The sequence below is a fragment of the Pipistrellus hanaki genome (genome assembly GCF_964339955.1).
Source record: "Pipistrellus hanaki genome assembly, chromosome: 5".
In the NCBI taxonomy this organism is placed as follows: Eukaryota; Metazoa; Chordata; class Mammalia; order Chiroptera; family Vespertilionidae; genus Pipistrellus; species Pipistrellus hanaki.
In genome coordinates this window covers 70,656,100-70,674,709 of record NC_140507.1, presented here as the reverse complement: position 1 = coordinate 70,674,709, position 18,610 = coordinate 70,656,100, and the positions used below count along the sequence as shown (strand labels likewise).

The 18,610-nt window shown below is 58.2% G+C and overlaps 2 protein-coding genes across 9 annotated transcripts in view; one reads left to right on the top strand and one right to left on the bottom strand.

The window, feature by feature from the left end:
• Positions 1-723: 723 nt before the first annotated feature.
• On the top strand, positions 724-5,535 carry LOC311622415 (UPF0449 protein C19orf25 homolog). Of its 3 annotated transcripts, none has more exons than XM_084883571.1 (3): positions 724-813; positions 982-1,113; positions 3,936-5,535. In XM_084883571.1, exons 2-3 carry the CDS (start codon positions 984-986, stop codon positions 4,151-4,153), a joined length of 348 nt encoding a protein of 115 aa, XP_084739697.1. In that variant the 5' UTR covers positions 724-813; positions 982-983; the 3' UTR covers positions 4,154-5,535. The 3 variants fall into 3 exon arrangements, with proteins under 3 accessions (XP_084739697.1, XP_084739698.1, XP_084739699.1); XM_084883572.1 differs by having other exon boundaries at positions 743-827; XM_084883573.1 differs by having other exon boundaries at positions 767-893.
• APC2 (APC regulator of WNT signaling pathway 2) overlaps positions 5,497-18,610 on the bottom strand; it is a 27,219-nt gene continuing 14,105 nt past the window's right edge. For all 6 annotated transcript variants that reach the window (XM_084883467.1, XM_084883468.1, XM_084883469.1 and 3 more), the window contains 9 exons: positions 18,397-18,474; positions 18,104-18,202; positions 17,248-17,638; positions 16,535-16,630; positions 15,094-15,233; positions 14,589-14,666; positions 14,281-14,397; positions 13,676-13,890; positions 5,497-13,056 (listed from right to left, as the gene is read on the bottom strand). In XM_084883467.1, coding sequence (XP_084739593.1) covers positions 8,103-13,056; positions 13,676-13,890; positions 14,281-14,397; positions 14,589-14,666; positions 15,094-15,233; positions 16,535-16,630; positions 17,248-17,638; positions 18,104-18,202; positions 18,397-18,474 — 6,168 coding nt within the window. In that variant the 3' untranslated portion in view covers positions 5,497-8,102. The remainder of the gene's footprint in view (positions 13,057-13,675; positions 13,891-14,280; positions 14,398-14,588; positions 14,667-15,093; positions 15,234-16,534; positions 16,631-17,247; positions 17,639-18,103; positions 18,203-18,396; positions 18,475-18,610) is intronic.

The window sequence follows — 18,610 nt, the reverse complement described above, 5'->3', positions numbered from 1 at the left end:
AACTGGTTTAGCTCAGTGGCAGAGCGTCAGCCTGCGGACTGAAAGGTCCCAGGTTCGATTCCGGTCAGGGGCATGTACGTTGGTTGAAGGCACATCCCCGGTAGGGGGTGTGCAAGAGGCAGCTGGTCGATGTTCTCTCATCGACGTTTCTAGCTCTCTATCTCTCTCCCTTCCTCTCTGTAAAAAATCAATAAAATATATTTTTTTAAAAATAAAGCTGTTAAAAAAAATACACACAAAAATCGCCCTATGCTCTGAGCCTGTCTATTCTAGTCAGTCCAGCACCACCCAGAGGGTGAGGAAGGGGTTTTAGAGATCAGAGAGGGGACCTGGACCCAGATCCAGCCGGCGAGTTGCTGGCGTATGTCCTGTGTCCCTGGCCACCTCGCTGGTAATTGGCACAGCTAGCATTCACTGAACGCCTCTGTGCGCAGGGTTTCCTTGTGTGGATAGGAGCTTTGTTCCCAGGACAGCCACGCGGGTTGGGGTTTGTGTCCCCCTTTTGCAGAAAACGGCCTCACGCTTTGTTATGCAAGGAGGGAAGCCGGGATTGGACCTACATCCACCCCTTGAGTTTCCAGTCCGGAGAGGCTGAGGTCGCGTGTTTTCTGATTTTGGTCCAGCTACAGCTCCTTTTAGATCACACCGGGTCGCTCGCGGGCGCGGCCTCTTTAAGAGGGGGCGTGACCTCATGACGAGCGGGCAGGGGGGAGGGCCGGAAGTTCGCTTCAGGACTTGGAGGGCGGGGCCACACTCCGACCGGAAGCAGAGCGGTCCGCTCTGAGCCGCTGGCAGCTCCGGTTGCGTGCCTAGGTGAGCAGAGGCAGGTACTGTTTCAGCAGGGAAACTGAGGCAGAGGTGGAGTTGGACACTGAAGGGGCGAGGCAGGACGAGTGCGTGAGGATTCGCTGGACGGTTGGAACCGCCTAGGCACAGGCCGCGAGGTGGGCGCCCCGGTGACGCTCGGTTCTCTCCCTGCAGGGATGGGCTCGAAGGCCAAGAAGCGCGTGGTGCTGCCCACTCGCCCTGCGCCCCCCACGACGGAGCAGATCCTGGAGGATGTGCGGGGGGCGCCCGCCGAGGACCCAGTCTTCACCGCGCTGGCCCCCGAAGGTAGGGGGAGCCCAGGACCCGCAGGCCTGCGGGGGAGAGACCGCCCCAAGACCCCAGCAACGAGATGCGCAGTGGGTGGGTGTAGGAGGTCCGTTGAAACCGTGGAATTTATTTTCATTTTAAGAAAATATATTTCTATTGATTTCAGAGAGGAAGGGAGAGGGAGAGAGAGAAATATCAGTGGTGAGAGAGAACCACCTATCGGCTGCCTGTTGCACACCCCCAACTGGGGATCAAACCAGCAACCTGGGCATGTGCCTTTGACAGAATCCAGCCCAGGACTCTTCAGTCAGGCCGATGCATGCTCTACCCACTAAGCCAACCCGGCTAGGGCGAAACCCGTGAAATTTAGAGCCGAGACTGTGGCATGATCCTTACCCTCTCTGAGCCCTCTTCTCATTGTAAAGTGGGGCGTGTCTTCAGAAGGGCGCCTCAGACCTGGGTCCCCAGCCAAATCTTGCCCACCGCCTGTTCTGGTAAAGCCAGGAAGCTAGGACTGGTGTTTACGCTTTTTAATTTTGAGGGGGAAGGGGGAAAGAGACTATCTTGTGATAAGTGTTAAGGGTATGAAGTTCAGATTTGTGTCAGTAAGGTTGTGTTGGTGCACAGCCATGCCTGTTTGTGGATCTCTGAACCAGGCTTCTTTCAGGACATAATGGCAGAGTTGAGTAGTCAGGACAGACTGGCTCTGCAAAGCCAAAGCTATGTATTTGTGGAAACGTTGCTCAGTCCCTTGTGGAAAAGATGATAACAGGTCAGTGACTAACGGCTTTGGCCTACAGTTGTTTTTTGTGTACTGGTCCATAAAGTTTGCCTATTCATTCAACAAACCTTCATTAAGAACCTATGGCCCTGGCCAGTGTATCTAAGTGGTTAGAGCTTCGGCCCGTGCACCAAAGGGTCTTGGGTTCAATTCCCAGTTAAGGGCACATACCTTGGTTGCAAGTTCATTCCTCAGCCCCAGTCAGGGCGCTTGCAGGAGGAAACCAATTGATGTCTCTCTTTCTCACATCAATGTTTCTCTCTCTCTCTTCTATCTCCCCCTCATCTCCTTTCCACTCTCTCTAAAAAAGTCAAAATAAAAAATATCCTCGGACCAGCCGGGTGTGGCTCAGCAGTTGAGCATTGACCCAGGAACCAAGAGGTCACCAGTTCCAGTCCTGGTCAGGGCACATGCCTGGGTTGCGGCCTCAATCCCCAGACTGGGGCATGCAAGAGGGAGCCAATCATTGATTGTCTCTCATCATTGAAGTTTCTGTCTCTTTTTTCCTCTCCCTTCCTCTCTGAAATCAATAACTATATATATATATATATATATATATATACACATTTTTTTTTAAAGGAGCTAAATTTCTTTTTAAAAAATATCATCGAGTGAGGATTAACAAAAAAACAAAAATAAGAACTTATGTGCCAGGTTCTGTTCTAAGCTTTGGGGTGAACAAAAGAGGACAGTGCCTTCCCTCAGGCCATTAGGACCAAGACAGTAAACATGTGTCTTGTGGGCAATATGAAGTAAGAAACGCTATAGGAAACATTTTTAAAAATTTAATAATAGCCAAAGCCGGTTTGGCTCAGTGGATAGAGCGTCGGTCTGCGGACTGAAAGGTCCCAAGTTCGATTCCGGTCAAGGGCATGTACATTGGTTGCGGGCACATCCCCGATAGGGGGTGTACAAGAGGCAGCTGGTCGATGTTTCTCTCTCGTCGACGTTTCTAGCTCTCTATCTCTCTCCCTTCTTCTCTGTAAAAAAATCAATAAAATATATTTTTTTTAAAAAAGAATTATTGGCATAAAAGGAAACATCTGTAATATTTTCAACAGTAAAGGTAAATTAAAAAAAGAAAAAGAATAATGGACAGGTCCGAAGGTGGGGAAACCAAGGCACAAGCAGTGCTGGGGCTGCTTAAGGGAGAGGTGCTTCCCTTGCAGGACCATGGGTTTTTTTTGTGTGTGTGTTTTTTTTAAAATATATTCTATTGATTTTTTTAGAGAGAGGAAGGGAGAAGGAGAGAGAGCTTGAAACATCGATGAGAGAGAAATATCAGTCAACTGCCTCCTGCACACCCTCCACTGGGGATAAGCCCACAACCAAGTCATATGCCCTTGACAGTCCACAGGCCGACGCTCTATCCACTGAGCCAAACTGCCTAGGGAGAACCATATATATATATATATATATATATTTTTTTTTTTATCTAGGACCACACTTAATCTTTATCTGTGCTGTCTGGCGTTTCCCACCTTATTACTAAAGCAGATGGAGAAAAAGTGATTAATAAACACCAGAGTTTGCAGGGTCTGTGCTAGACATTTGGCCTGCAGCGGTGTGACAGCAGACAGCTGCCAAGCATGGCAGGTGGCATTGTTCCCATTCAAACGGGCCCAGGCAGAGCAGAGAGGACCTGGATATGTCTCTGGGTGACCCTGAAACTCTGCTTTTTCTGCCCTGCTCCCTCAACCCCACTCCACCCCACCTCCTTCGGCTGGGCACACTGTTAGGAAGTGGAATCACCTGTTCATACCCTCACCTGTCCATACCCTCCTGTCTTTGCAGCCTGTTGACTGTGTCAGATTTTTCAAGATTATAGGGCCATGGGATAGTTTTTCGGGAGCAGAAGGTTGCATCTGAGGCTTTAAGAACAGGAATGAGGACTAGCCTGCTCGGCAGTTCCATTGTGGGGTCAGGGCCTTTTACAGGAGTGGTACCCACCCCCAGGCAGGGCCTCTTCCGTGACCAGAAGGGGTGGTAAATTTGCCAGAGGGGTGGTAAATGGAGGCTTCTCTCAGCCCCTCTCTGAGCATGGCCTGTGTGTCCCCAGACTCCTCCTGGAAGGCTGAGAACCCTGAGGCCCAACGGGAGCAGCTCTACCAGCAGAGCCGGGCCTACGTGGCCGCCAACCAGCGGCTGAGACAAGCCGGTGATGAGCTAAGGCAAAGGTGTGAGGACCTTTGGCAAGCTGGCCAGGAGCTGGAGCAGGACATCGTCCAGGTGAAGCAGGTGGCACTGTCCGGGGCCTCGACCACCTTCTCAGGCTGACCTGACCCTGGGGCTCGCCTGAGCATGCAGTCCCTGGAGTGTGCACCCCATGGCCTCCTGTCACATCTCAGTCATGGGCTCCTGGGTCCCAGAAGCAGATTCTGGGCTCTCTGATTCATGGCTAAGCCTGCCTCGGTATCCGGAGACCCCAGGGGACAGAGCCTGCCTGGTGTGCGGTCGCAGCAGGAACAGTGGTGAGGGGCACACCTGCCTCAGCAGGGCACAGGCCCGTTACCGAGGGTCAGGACAGGCTTTGTGGATGCCGCTCAGCCCCAGGCTGCTTCTCTTCTGGAGCCTGATTGCCTTCAGCCTCGACTTGGTTTGGAGCCTCAGAACCCATCCTCCCTTCTCTTTTGGTAACGCTGCTTCACTGGTCACCCATTAAACGGAGCCTGTCTCTATGTGAACTGTGGGGCCCCCAGAGGGTCCAGAAAACAATGAGGTGGCTGTGGCCATGTAGAGAGATTGCCCAGTAGGGCCCAGCTCTGAGATGGGGCCACCAATGGCATTGAGCACCTCAGTCTAAGGCATGGGTAGCACTTGTGCGACCGGTTCATGGTCAGGGTGCAGGACTAACCTGTTGGATGTGGGATCTATCAGATGGGGTGCTGGCCTGGGCTCCCAAAATAGGACAAGCTGGTCCGTTACTTGCTCGAGCCCTCATCCAACCACCTCCATCCTGGCAGTGGGCAATGTGAAGAGAAAGGAGGTGTTCCAGGCCGTCATGGGTGTCCCCAACAGGCCCCGCAGAGGAAAGCCCCACTGCCACCAGCCTTCCGGACAGTGCCTCTGTGAGCCACTCTTCTCCAGGTTTCCCCATGAGCTTAGGGAAGCACTTGGGTACACAAGGCAAGTTCTTGACACGGGTGACCCAGCATCTCTTCTGGAAGAAGGGGGGGAGGGGGCGGGGATGTGCCTGCTTAAACCTGAAAGATCCCTGAAACCCTTGGGGGCACAGGCATTCTGAACATGCTGGCATGGCTCCAGTTAGGGCAGTGGACACTGAGGCTACACTGCCCGTCACCCCCTGGCCTACCTGCTAATGTCTCAACGTGTCCTGCTGCCCTGGGCTGGGAGGTCACCCCTGGCCTTCAGGTTGGGTCACCTGAGTGAGTCTAGGGGCTCCAGAGGCCACCCTCCCCCCATGCCAGGATCACAGTGAGACACTCCAGCTACCTTCTCCTTTGCATCCGCCTGTCCTTAGTGCTCTTCTTGCACAAATCCCACAGCCTGATCTGCCTCTAGCACATGGACCCAGAGCGGGCAGTCTGGATGGAAAACCCACAAAGTACTCCAGCCCCACTCACCCAGTCCTCACCCACTTGAAAATAACTGTGTAGAGCAAGATTCAACAGCTCCATTTATTAAAGGTGCACATAAGATGCCTGGTTCTGTGCCTTCCTTCCACCAGACGACGGCTTTAGGTTGACTGGGGTGGGAGAGGGGAACCCGGGCTATATATGTATTTACACATCTTGTAACACTGCAGGGGCCCAGGGCATAGACTGGAGGGGCACAGAGATAGATGGACCAAAACAGCTAGGCTCTAGCTGGGGCGCTATGGCCACTGGCCAGGTGACAGACTGGGGCAGAGGGAGTGAGGTAATGCTGTACCTGCAGGCATGTTATCCCCAATTCAGGATCCCGCTGGTGGTGGCTGCTCAAGGTCTTGGATTGAGTGTGCTCTGGAGGCAAACAGGGTCCCCTCAGCATTGTCAGGTGGCCGAGCAGCCCTGAGGGGATCAAGGCTTCATGGGAGATATCCTTCGGGTCCTAAGACTTGAGTCCTCCAGCTCAGGCCTAGAATCAGTTGTCCAGGGACCACCACTCTGCTCAGGGCCCAGGACTCCCACTGTCCTGCCTTGCGCAGTTGTGAGGTGTAGCTATGCTCTATCACAGGAACAGAGAAGGCAAATGTGGCGCTGGACATAGATGGGGTATGACTCCTGGTGTGCTTGCCGAGGTGAAAGCTGGCCCCCTCTGAAGACAAGGGGCAGGTGGAGGGGGCAGCCAAGGAGGGCTGGGCCTCTCACCAAGTCACAACAGCCACTCTGGCTCTAGAGGTAGCTCTGGAGTTCTCCTGGCCCAAGTGGGAAGACAGACAGAATGTTGAGAGCACCACCAGGGTCTCACAGTGCGTGGGTGCTCCCACCCCCGGTACCCATCGCTTCAGAGTCCCTATGGCTGGGCAAGCTGTGTCTGTCTCTGCACAACTTCTCCCACCAGGCCATTCTGGGGGGTAGCTGGCCCATGGTAAGTGTGAGAGCCTGCTTAAAAAGGAGTTGAGGCCACCCAGTCCTGCCAGTTCAGGTTAAGGATGGAGACGAGGAATCCTGGTTTCTGAGATGCATCTGAAATATCCCTCCTGTACTCTCCCCCTCCCCCTCCCTGCTCCAGTGTGTCCTAGAGTTAGTTATGGGCTCATGCAATGCACTGCCCAGTTCTCATTGCCATGGTCCTCTGTGTGCCAGCTCATCCTAGAAATTTGGTCATAAAAGGTGTACTTGGTGCATCCAGCCATTCCAGCATCCTGCCTGTGGCCTTCTGAGGCAGAGCCCTGGCAATTGTCCTGGTGGACAGGGTGTTATGCAACATGACACAGACGTGTTAGCAGAAGTAACATGATGTCTATGTGTCTCTGAGAGTTGAATCAGGGTGGCCCCCAAGAGCCCCACTGGGGGAACTGAGGATGGTCCAGTAGACACTTCTGCTCTTGTCTCAGCTCTTTCCATGGACAGGGGATGGGGGGGACAGTGGTGCCCATGGGCAGGGACAGGAGCTCCTTCTGCACTTCCACCCAACCTCCCAGAGAAGGGACCTAAAACCTAGTCATCATGTTGCCTGACTCCTCAAACAGCATCTGCTCCCCAGCCCCTCGGGGGCAGCTCCCACCCGCACTGTGGCAGGTCTGTGAGCCCGAGAGCAGCTGCTTCTCAGAGCCAGGCTTCCCCAGGAATGAGGTCATTGGCTGTATCTGCAGGAAACCGAGAGGGACCTGAGCAGTTTCCCCACATACTGCACACTGGCAGGAGCCACAGAGGCCCCCCAGGCTCCTTGTGCTCCTCCATCTCTGCCTCTCTGACACCAGCACTTGAGCACCCCAGCAGCCATAGCCTCTACACATCCAGCTAGTCTGGCCGCAGGACTGGGGCTCTAGGCCCTGTAGCTCCTAGGCCAGGTGTCAGCCCCACCCCCGTCCCTGCAGTTGTGCCGCCCTATAGGTCCTGGGCTTTGTGTGTCACCAAGGTGAACCGTATTTGGCTGACTCTCCTCCTCCTTCCCACTGCACCTCACCCGCCAGCTGTTCCTGACTCCCTCCACCTACCTCTCTAGTCCCCCTTTTCCTCCTTTGGCCAAAACCAGCACCCACCCCAGCCAGGAGTGGGGATATAGGGTGTCCCCGCATCACCCAGCTATCTTCCCTTGCCCTTCTCTCCTTGCTCCTTCCAGGCTGTTCTGACAGTGTTCTATCCATTAGCCTCTGGCTTGGCACCTAAAATGGAGGGGCCTGTCTCATTGTCAGGCTCAGCTATGCCCCTCTCTCAGTTCAGCAGTTATTGAAAATTACCCAGCTGCCCCTGTAATAATGAGTGTTGTCCTCCGATGGATGCCTCGGGCCTGTGCTAGATGGCACCACCCTGAAGCCTCATCCCCACCTCAGGCGGATGCTGTAATCTCCCTGGGTTCCCCAGAGATGAGTGTCCTGCTGAGGCTTAAGCGCAGTTGGGCTGGGGGTCAGGAGGGTGTCTCTGCATGTGGGCAAGGCTGGGACTTGAGGTCCAGCACGCAGCCCAACTCCTCTAGCCCCCACAGCACAAAAGCAAGCATGAGATGTGAGGCCGACGGGCTGGGGTGGGGCTCTGAGGGCAGGGACTCAGGTGAGTAGGCAGTTCCCCGGACCACCCTCAGGACAGCCAGAGAGGATGTTCCAGAAAACCAGTCCAGGCAACTATTCTAGGAGGTCAGCGGGCACGGGGGCTTTCTCCACAGCTGAGTCAGTGGTGGTGGCTGCTACCATGGGGCTGGGCACATAGTTGAAGGGGGGAACTCGGGCCGAGCGGCTGGGGGAGCCATGCCGGCTGGCAGCAAAGCCCCCCCCAGCCACTCCTAGGCTCTCATGGGTGAAGGGGGCCGAGGTGGGTGCCTTGGCAGGACCAGGCTTATCCATGTCGCTGCCGAGAAGGGATGTAGGTCCGCTGGCCAGGGCCTGGGGCGGCCCCCTGCTCTCCAAGCTTGGGGAGGTGCTGGAGTTGGTCTTGGTGGCAGCAAAATCCTCTGTCTGGACCACAGCATCGCTGGTCTTGCGCTGCAGGGGACTGCCTGGGCACTCCTCCGACGAGGTGCCCATGAGCGGCAGGGCGGTGGAGGGCAGTGTGCTCCGCAGGATGTGTGGCACGTCCTCATCCCGGATGCGGCGCCAAGTGGTGCACGGCGAGGCCACCCTGGGGAGGGGCCGGGCCTCTCCGTCGCTGCTGCGGCGTGCGGGGTCCGAGGCGGGACTAGGGGCAGCGCCCTCCGGCTTTGGGGCCGTGCTGATGTGGGGCAGAGAGGCATAGCGCTTGACGGCCTCAGGCTGGGTGGCCTGCTTGCGGATGGGCAGACGTGACGGGCTCTCTGAGCTGGTGCGCCTCGGTGGCCGCTTACCAGGGCCTGGCCGCGCTGTGGGGGGTTGCTGGGGGGTTGGGGCCTGCAGGGAGGGTGCCCGCAGTTCCTTGCAGCGGGAGGAACAGAGAAAGACGGTGGGCAGCGCAGGCCCGCTACGGCGGGGTGAGCCACCCTGGGAGGCGGAGGGGGCGGCTTTGGCTGTGGACAGCTCCAGACGACGTCGGTGCAGCAGGCCTGGTGACTCCTTGATGAAGGTCAGCTGCCGCTGGAAACCTGAGCGGTTGGAGGACTCGCTGCCACTGGACTGGGCCGAGGCCATGCGCACCAGGCCCAGGCGGCCCCCTCGGGCACTCGGGCACCCCTTGGACACCACCCGACCCCTGGAGCCTGGCTCTGGGGCTGCCCTGGCCGGGGATGGTGGCACCCGCTTGGTGGGCTTCTGCATGAAGGGGATCCGCACAGGTGACTTCTGTGTCTTGTGCTGCTTGGCCAGCAGGGCCCGCGTGGGTGTCTTGGACACCAGTGAGGCCCCGGGGCTGGGCAGGGGCCCCGAAACATGGGCAGCCGGGAGCGGCCTCCTGGGCAGGGGCTGGGAGCCAGGGGAAGTCTGGGAGGAGCTGGGTGAGGGGGTCTTCGTGAGGCGGGCCGGTGGCGTGGCACTCCTCTGGAGGGGGCTCAGGGCTGCAAGCTCTGAGATCTTGCCAGGCCTGTGCAGGCTTCGAGACCGCTGCTGCCCAGGGCCCAGGGCTTTGGTGGGAGCTGCTGGCTGGGTGGGGCTCAGGGGGCCCATCTTCCTCAGTGTGGTGTGGGGGCCAGGGGTGCCTTTGGGCTGAGATCGGGTGGCTGAGCTGGGCATGTAGATCACTGTTCTTCCTCGAAGCATAGCTGGCATCCCGGGTGCGGTCTTCTGAGCGCCGCGCAGCTTCTCCGGGCCAATGGGCAAGCAGGAGCTGCTGCTGCGCCGGGCCAGGGCCACATCCCGTTTCTCTGGCCGGGTGGCACTGCTCGCTTGTCCCTTTGCTCGTGTTGGCCGCCCTTTCCTGTGTAGAGAGGGCTGTAGGGTGGAGCCCACGGACAGCCCTGACGTGAAGGACAAGAGAGAGTCAGACTCGGACGAGGCCTCCTGAGTGGCGGCTGCTGCGGCCTGGTGCAGCCAGGTGACGATGGAGTTGGCGCCCTCCTGGATGGCGCGCCACTCGACGCTGTCCAGATCCGAGGCATGGTCGGACCCTGCTGCCTCCTCGCCACGCTCCCGCGGCCCCTCTGATCGCTTGTCCAGCCGGGCATCTCGGGGCTTGCGACGCCTTGGGTCTGACACCTGTGGGCGGCGCCTGGGCATGGCTGAGCCAATGCAGCGCCTCAGCATCTCCGCTTTGGCCTGAGAACTGGGACGGCCATCATTCCCACCGCCAGGGCCCCGGTCCTTGGTGACCACTGGCTCATGGGCGCGGGGCCTGCCGGCCTCAGGCTCAGGCTCAGGCTCGCTGAGGGAGCTGGTGGAGGAGCTCAGGGAGTAACACGGAGGTGTCTCGTCAGCAATGAGGCTAGGCTGGGCCCGGGTGGGCATTGTGGCCTTGGGGACAGCCTGAGCCTTCTTCTTGCCAGCCAGGCGCTCCCTCTTCGCTGTCTGGGGCGTAGCAGATGCCCACCGGGAGGGTGTCACCCCCGCCGCTGTGGACAGCTCCTCGTCTGAGCCGTTGCTGTAGAAGCAGTACACAGCCTCCTCGGTAGACGTTGTGAGGCATAGGGACTGCAGTGCCCCCTCCCCATGAGCTCGGCCCAATTGGGGGCTTTTCTTGTCTGCACAAGCTCTCGGGGGCTTTCGGAGGGGCAGCTCCAGCCCTGCCCTGTTCCTGACCAGCCCTCGGACTGGCTCCGTTCTGCGGCCTGCACCCCCAGCCCTGTGCCGGCGCCCAGTGGCCTGCCTGGCAGGAGCCTCTAGGCCTGCTGGCTTCTGCCTGTCCCCGCACCCACCAGCTGGGTCCCTGGGAGATGCCTGCAGTGTGTCATCACTGAGTGAGGCCACACCGAAAGTGACCTGCGTGCCCTCGGTCAAGTCAGTGCATGAGCTGTCCTCCCGGGCCGGGGTGGGCACCAGCATGTAGACGGGCATGGGAAGTGCGCAGCGGCTGGGCACCAGTGCCGAGGCCACCTTGCGGAGCCGGGTGGGCACGGCTGCACCCAGGCAGTCCCGCAGCAGCTCCAGCTCCTGGTTGGTGGCAGGCGGTCCTTCGAGGCGACCACTGGCCTCATCTCGACAGCAGTGCCCAGCAAAGTGCTGGCCAGGCCCACCACCCCCGCCAAGTTCAGGGCAGGCTGGAGGCAGCAGCCGCAGCTCGACATCCTTCTGCACGTAGTGCTCATGCAGGGCCAGTGCGCTCAGGCTGGAGGCACAGGAGAAGTTCTCATCTGGCTTCTCCACGGTGAAGCGCACACTGCCGGCGTCCAGCTCGGAGGGCAGCCAGCAGCCCTCGCGGCAGTCGGCGATGTCCAAGAAGCGCTTCACGTAGCTTTCCCACTGCAGGCTGAAATGGGTGGTTTCATGCTCGCCGGGAGGCGGGGGCGCCAGGGGTGGCGTCTTGCTGCGGCTCGGTGGCATGGTCTGCCCGGGGCTGTCGGGCAGCTCGCTGGGGCTGACTGTGCCACTGCCCAGCCCACTGCAGGGGTCACTGGGGATGGAGCTGGCAATGGATGGGCTCTCAAAGCTGCCCAGGGAGCTCACCGAGCTGCAGCGGCTGAGCACCAGCGGTGTCTCCTGCACACAGTTCTCGGAGGAGCTGGATGGTGTGGTGTCCTCCACGCCCAGGCTCCGGCCCCGAGGGGGCACCGGGATGGCCATGGGCAGGGAGGCAGCCCCTGGCCCATGCCAGGCCCCGTCCAGCTCCGCCTCGCTGGGGCCAGCCTCCTCCAGCCCCTCCAGGGACGAGTCACTGTCTTCCAGGTCCCCTGCCTCGCTGGGTCCCGGGTGGCCAGCCGAGGACAGTGAGGACAGGGAGCTACAATGGGACAGGCAGAGTGGTGTCGCCTCCGCCACCAGCTTCTCGGGAACCTTGTTCAGGCCCTCTGCAGACAGCCAGGCATGTTTCCGGGCGCCAGGGACCGGGAGCCCCACACCAGCCCTGGCAGTGTCCTTGAGCAGTGGCACATGCTGATAGGTAGGTGACAGCTTGATGGTGCGCACACAGGCGTCGGTGGCTGCAGCTTCCCGGGCTGCCGGCTTAGCCTGGCCACCCAGCAGGTTGAGATCAAGTTGGTTGGGCCGTGCCTGGCCACAGGGGAGCCCTTCTCGGCGCTTGGCCAATGAGGTCAGCGGGCAGGGCCTTATGGGGTCCCGGGGACAGTGCCCATCACTCGTGCTACCACTGTTAAGGCTGTCGTTGGAGAGGCTGGCATGGGCTACCTTGAGCCGCAACAAGGGGTGACCTCGGCCACTGGCCTCCCGCTGCCTACCCTTAGGCCCCCGGCAGGGAGAGCAGGACTGGGCTCGGCCCTCCCGCAGTGCCTCCTGCCCCGGGTCCCCAGAGCTGAGGCTGAAGCTGTCATCAGATGATGTGTGCAGGGCCGAGATGTCCTCCACCAGCCGGTCGATCCGAGCCACTGCCAGTGCCAGCTTGGCCTTGGCCCTGGCTGCCAAGGCTGCCTCCCCACCGGCCTCCTTCTCCACCTCTGGGCCGCTGCGATGGGCAGGTGGGGCCCGGGCCAGTGCCTGGCCTTGCGGGAAGCTGCTGCCCAGAAAGAGGGACAGCACAGTAGGACTGGCAGGCTCGGCGGCGGCGGCCACGGCGGCCAGGGAGGGCACATCGTCGTCGTCGAAGCAGCCCGAGTCTGAGGCGTAATCCCGGGCCAGCCCATCCAGGTGCCGCAGGGGCGGCAGCGGCTTCTTGGAGGCGGCCTCGGCCTCGGCCTCGGGCAGGTCCTGCTTCTCCAGGTGGTCCAGTGTCTGGGCCAGGTGCCGCGCGTCCAGCTCGGCCTCCAGGGCCCGCTGCTTGCGCACGTACAGGCTGGGCACACAGGCACTGGGGGAGATGGCCGTGGCTGCCGCCTGGTACTTGGCAGGCCGGTGAGCCAGCAGGTTGCGCAGGGCGGCGGCACTGCCCATGGCGATCATTTTGTGTTTGGAGTGCACCAGGTTGCGCAGCATGGCCACGGCGCCCAGGTCCCACAGCAGCTCCTGGTCCCGTGGGCTGCGGGCGGACAGGTTCCAGAGGGTGCCGCAGGCGTTGCTCACGATGGTCAGGCTGTGCGATGTCAGGTGCTGCAGCAGGGTCTGCAGGCAGTTGTGGTCCCGCAACACCTGCCTGCAGCACAGAGCGGCATGTCAGGCGGGGCCAACCCTCGTCTTACCAGATTTAGCAAATAAAAATAGAAGGCATCCGGCTGAGTTAGAGACTCTCAGAGAAGAGAATAGATAGGTAGTATAAGTCTATCCCAAGTATCGAATGGGATATATTTGTATTAATGTTTTTTTACTTAAGAGAAATAATATATTTATTAAATAATTGTAATAATTATTTAAAATAAGTTAAAAATACTTATCTTTTAAAATAAAATTTAGTATATCTTATTTTAGCATCATATCTCATGTCATATTTGGGATAAACATACTATACATTCTATTTGTTTTTTAAAATGCTAAGTATTTGTAAATTATTAAGTTAATAACTATTTTATTAACAAATAAAATATTTAGCAAAGTATAGCTCATGTAATATTTGGAGATACTTATATTACAAAATCAGTCCCTGGGACAAGTCGGAACATCCGTTTGCCGAGGACAAACCAATGCTGCAGCCTCAGTGACAATTCACTACAGACTGGGATCTGCCACCCCCGCCCCAGACCACACCTGGGGCCCACCTTCCCCAGCACCCTCTGTGGTGCCCTCTGGCCTCCAGGATGGGGGCGGGGTGCGCCCACCTGTAGTCCTCTCGGGTGGCGATGAGGCTGGACACGTTGCGCAGGATGCCCCCGCCGCTCTCGATGATGGCCAGCGAGTTGCTCTGGCACTTGTAGGTCAGCGTGCTCACCAGGAAGCCCAGGGCGCCGTCCACTTGGCAGATGGCTGCCTTGTTCTCCGTGCTGTGTGCCGAGAGGTTCCACAGGGCACTGAGCACGCTCTTCAGGGTGGACTCCTGGGCACAGGGGTGGGACAGGTGAGGGTCAATGGAGGGACGCCCCAGGCACTGGCCCCACCCACTGGGCCCTCCCCATCAAGGCGCAGCCAAAAGGCTGGAAGGAAAGGCACCCAAATACATTTTCAAATAAAAGCCAGAAGTAATAAAACGGGTCCTTACAGGATCTCTGGGTTGAAGGGATGGAAACCCCAGGCCTGCCTGAGGACCAGCTGGTAAGCTAAGTGGTAAGTTGTTTGGTGGGACACCCCTCAAGACAGAGAAATCGCCACCTGTTGCCAGTGTCTCCCTGTCCTGTGGCTGGTATTAAGCAGCCATGGCGGTGCCCTCTCCCCTGGGTCTCAGGTGCATTCCTACCCCCCTACTCCGTCGTGCCCCTTCAGTGCCTACCTTGGAGGCTCGGAGGACGCACTGCATCAGGGCGGTCATGCTGCCGACCTCCCTCAGGACCTTCTTGCTGTTGATGTCGGCCCGCCAGGACAGGTTGCGCAAGATGCTGGACACCACCTAGGTCAGGGCACAGGGCGGGCAAGATGGGCCCAGGGCCCCCTGCCCTCAGCCCCGCATGTGGTAGGGCTACAGAGACTGAAGGGGGTGCCCATCACACCCACAGGAGAGGGGCCTCTGTCGGCAGGGGCCTTGGACGGTGGGACCCTCGGCAAGGCTCTCCCCACGCCCCACCCGCTCCATCCAGGTACCTGGTGAAGATCCTCGCTCTCAGAAGCCAGCTGGGCCACGATGGCCTCCATGCTGCCACGCCGGGCACACAGTGTGGCCTGTGGGGTGCCACAGGAAATTCATGCCATGGCCAGTGGGGCAGGAGCCATGAGGGATACCACCCCCACCTTCAGGCTTTCTCCCTGAGCACCTACTATGTGCTAGAGCTAAAGACTCAGCATCCCCTCTTACCATTAAGGCCAAGGGATAGCAATCTCCCTGTTGCTTTGATGAGGAAATTGAGGCTGAGACAGGTGCAGACACACAGCCTCCTCCAGCCCAGAGGCCCCACTCTCTGCAGTAGAGCAACCAAGAAGACGGTGGCCTAGCCAACGGAATCCAGCCACATTCCTCCTTTCATGGCCCTCTCTGGGCCTCAGTCTACCCACCTATAAACTGAGGACAACTTTCCCCACCTCTCAGGGCTGTTTTGAGGCTCAGACAAGGGTGGGGGGAGCATTGACGCCACCTGCCCACCCCAGGCACCTTGTTGGCGACGTCCCCAAAGGTGAGGTTGGTGAGGGTCATGCCAGCGTATCTGCGTAGGGCAAGGTTGAGTGGGTCCTGGGTCATCTTGTGCATCTCATAATCCACCTGCAGTAGATCTGCCACAGCCTGCAGCCCACCTATGGGAACATGGGAGGGTGCACAGGGAGGTGCGGGGAGGCACCCCAAACGAACCCCAACCTTCCTCCCAACCTCTGCCCGTTCCATTCCCCTGCTTAGGTGCCCTCCCTCCATCCAGGTCTGCTCTCCTCAAGCCCACCTTTGAAGCCAAACTCCAAGGATACCTCCTCAGGCAGCCTGCCGCCAGGCTGACGTGATTCCCTGGATCTCCACACCCACCTCCTTTCACACTTCCATTCATACTTCTTCAGCTTCTAGGCCTTTGCATGTGCTGTTCCCTCTCCCTGGAATGCTTTTCCCTGCTATTTGCTCAGGTTCCCAGCTCCCTTCTGCTCTCAGGTCATGAAGGCCCTCAACATCCCAAGACCATTAGACCTCCAGCCTCTGATGATTGCCACACACACAGTTCTTTGGTCACTATGAAAACTAGACTGTCACTTTACAAAGAGAAAGCAAACATGGAGGGAAATGGTCAGGGTGAGTAGAAGAGAAAGAACTTTTGCCCAGCCAGCATGGCTCAGTGGTTGAACATTGACCTATGAACAGGAGGTCATGGTTCAATTCCCAGTCAGGGCGCATGCCTGGGTTGCAGCTCATTCCCCAGTAGGGAACACTCGGGGGACAGCCAATCAATGATTCTCTGTCATCATTGATGTTTCTATCTCTCCCTCTCTGAAATTAATAACAATATAGTTTTTAAATATTAAATATATATTTAAAAAAAAGAAAAGAATTAACTTGCAATTCAAATGCAAGGTGGTCTTCCTGCTTCACTGAGCAAAGACAACAGAGGCAATCTGTGCACTTAGGGGCTGGGGCTGTTGGACACCTCTGTGGTTTCCAGATCTGGGGTTTTATTTCCAACTGGGAAGGGAATGACTTGAAAGGTATACACTCTCATCAGCATCTGCTTTCTTGTCACGGTTGCAAATGCCCATTTCTGTGCAGCCAGACCACAAGAGATCTGATAAACCTTTGAGTATGTGATTTTCTGCTGAATGAGAGGTATCTAATTTTGTGGTCACTGGAGTAAAATTAAGCACATTGATGAGATTTTTGTCCATGTTTCGATTACTTTAAATGATATAATGCTCTTAAAACTTCACAAGGTCTCCCCCACCCCAACAACTCTGATTCTGTGTATTAAGTTGGACCTCCCACCTTTGCTCTTGGCTTCTGGCCACTTCCCTATCCTCTGAGCCCAGGACCATTAAGGCTGAAAGCCTGCCCTGGGCTGAATGAGGCCCAGAAGCCTCAGGCCAAATGGAGGGGACACGGAGGAGGTGAGGGGTGCACTCACCCAGCTCATTCATGGCACGGCGATATTCCTCATCGAAGGACAGCTTCATCACCGCACAGGTGGCCTGGCAGATCTGTGGCTCGATGGGGACTGGGGCTGTGGGCCAAGGGACCAGATCAGAGCTGTTCCAGTCCAGGAAATTACCCCTGTTGAGTCCTACCCATCCCTGCCTTCACCCCCACAGAGACCCAAGCTCTGCAAACCACTGCATGCTTGGCACCCGAGGGGTCACTCCCAGAGCACTGGCCTCCTTTTCTAACTCTTCTTAAAATGAGTAATAAGGTGCCTGCCTCACCCAGAGCTGAGACAGGAGATGAAGGTGTGCTGGGTGCTCAGGACCTTTGGGTGGTGCTTTTGTCATAGATTAGCTTTGTGATCAGCTGCCCAAACTAGGAATCTCAAAGTCAGCACCCATATTTCTGGAATCTCAAAGTCAGCACCCATATTTCTGGAATCTCAAAGTCAGCACCCATATTTCTGGTTACATGCATTCAATGACTGTTTCTTGAGCTACCCTGCAACCAGGGCGCAGGTTGCGGGTGGCTCTTTTTGCCAGCCAATCATGATAAAGTCGCCACGGGCTTCAGCCCACACGTGACACAGAGGAAGCGCACAGAGAAGGCCAGGGGCTGCTCACGAAATCACCCTGCCACCCCGACGGCCCCAGCTCCGTGCTCCTCGCACAAAGGTGGCCAGGGAGGCTGCACACTCACCGCTGCCCGCCCCGCCTCCCGTGGTGATGCTGTCCTGCGCCTGCAGCCAGTCCCAGCAGGTCTCACAGTAGGCTCGGATCTGCTCCAGCACGTGCAGGACACGCATTTCCTTGCGCGCCAGGCCCTGGTCGGGCTGGGAGAAGACAATGTTGTGCAGAGCTGCGTTGGCACGCATGCGTGCGTCCTTGGCTCCGGGCACCCCGGGGGTCCCGTTGCGACCCCCAGCCCCGGCCTCTGTGCCGTGCAAGATCTGCAGCAGCAGCGGCAGGCAGCCGGAGCGGCGCATGGCCACGCAGCTCTCAGGAGAACTGGACATGGCGAGCAGCGTGCGTGCTGTGTCCTCCTGGTCCCGTGTCGCCAGCATTGACAGCAGCCAGAAGACCACCTCCACCTGTGGCAGGGGAGGGGGAGGCGATGGATTCCACCTGGCCCCAGTCAGTGTGTCCTCCTCCCCACCAGGGGCGACCCCCATGCTCTGGGTGATCCATCCTACACATGGTAGGAGTCCTGGACCCCAGCCCAGGGAATCACCTCCTCACCCCCACCACCCTCACCTTGCATCCCCCATGGGCCACCACACACCCGTGGGGAGATGGATGAGAGGCCTCAGCCATTGTGGAGATGCCCCCAGTGGAGGACCAAATGCCCACTCCACTGCCCTCACTGGGTACTTCTAGGGGCAGCCCTACGTCTAAGTCTAGAGTGCTCTCCCAAAGAACATAGGGCAGGTATCCCTGCCCACCTACCCGGGCCCCAAACCACATGCTGACCCTACCAACCTCACCACACCCGCACCCAGCTGGCTTTCCACTCCCCACACTGCCCCTCAGTTCACCCCAACTGGCCTCCCCCTTACCTTGCTGTTGCCTGGCTGAGGGGCACCATCCTCAGGGTGCACAGGGACCTTGGTGTCAGGGTCCTCGTCCACTGGCACCGACTTTACTGCCAGCAGGGCCTGTGAGGAGAGCACCAGCCTGGGAGTTATGGGAGCACCACAGAAAGCACCCTCACTGCTGACACTGGCCACACTCCATGATGATTGCTGGAGGCTCTCCATCTATACCTACACTCTGGGCAGGGTCCTCAGGTACCCTCCTTCCCTGGGGCCATCACCTCCCCTGAGGGCCCTGACTCTGCTCCTCCCAGTACCTGGGGCTCAGTCTGCTGCACCCGATCTTGCGCAGACAGCAGCTCCTTGTCGATTTGCTCCAGGCGAGAAGCACGGATCTGGTGGGAGAAAGGTGCACGCAGCTTGCTGTAACCGACCAGGTCCCTGCTCTGACCCAGCCTGCTCCCTGATATAGCTCTGCCCGCTGTCCTAATCCACCCACCTCTGATTTGGCCCAGCTCACTCTTCTAATCC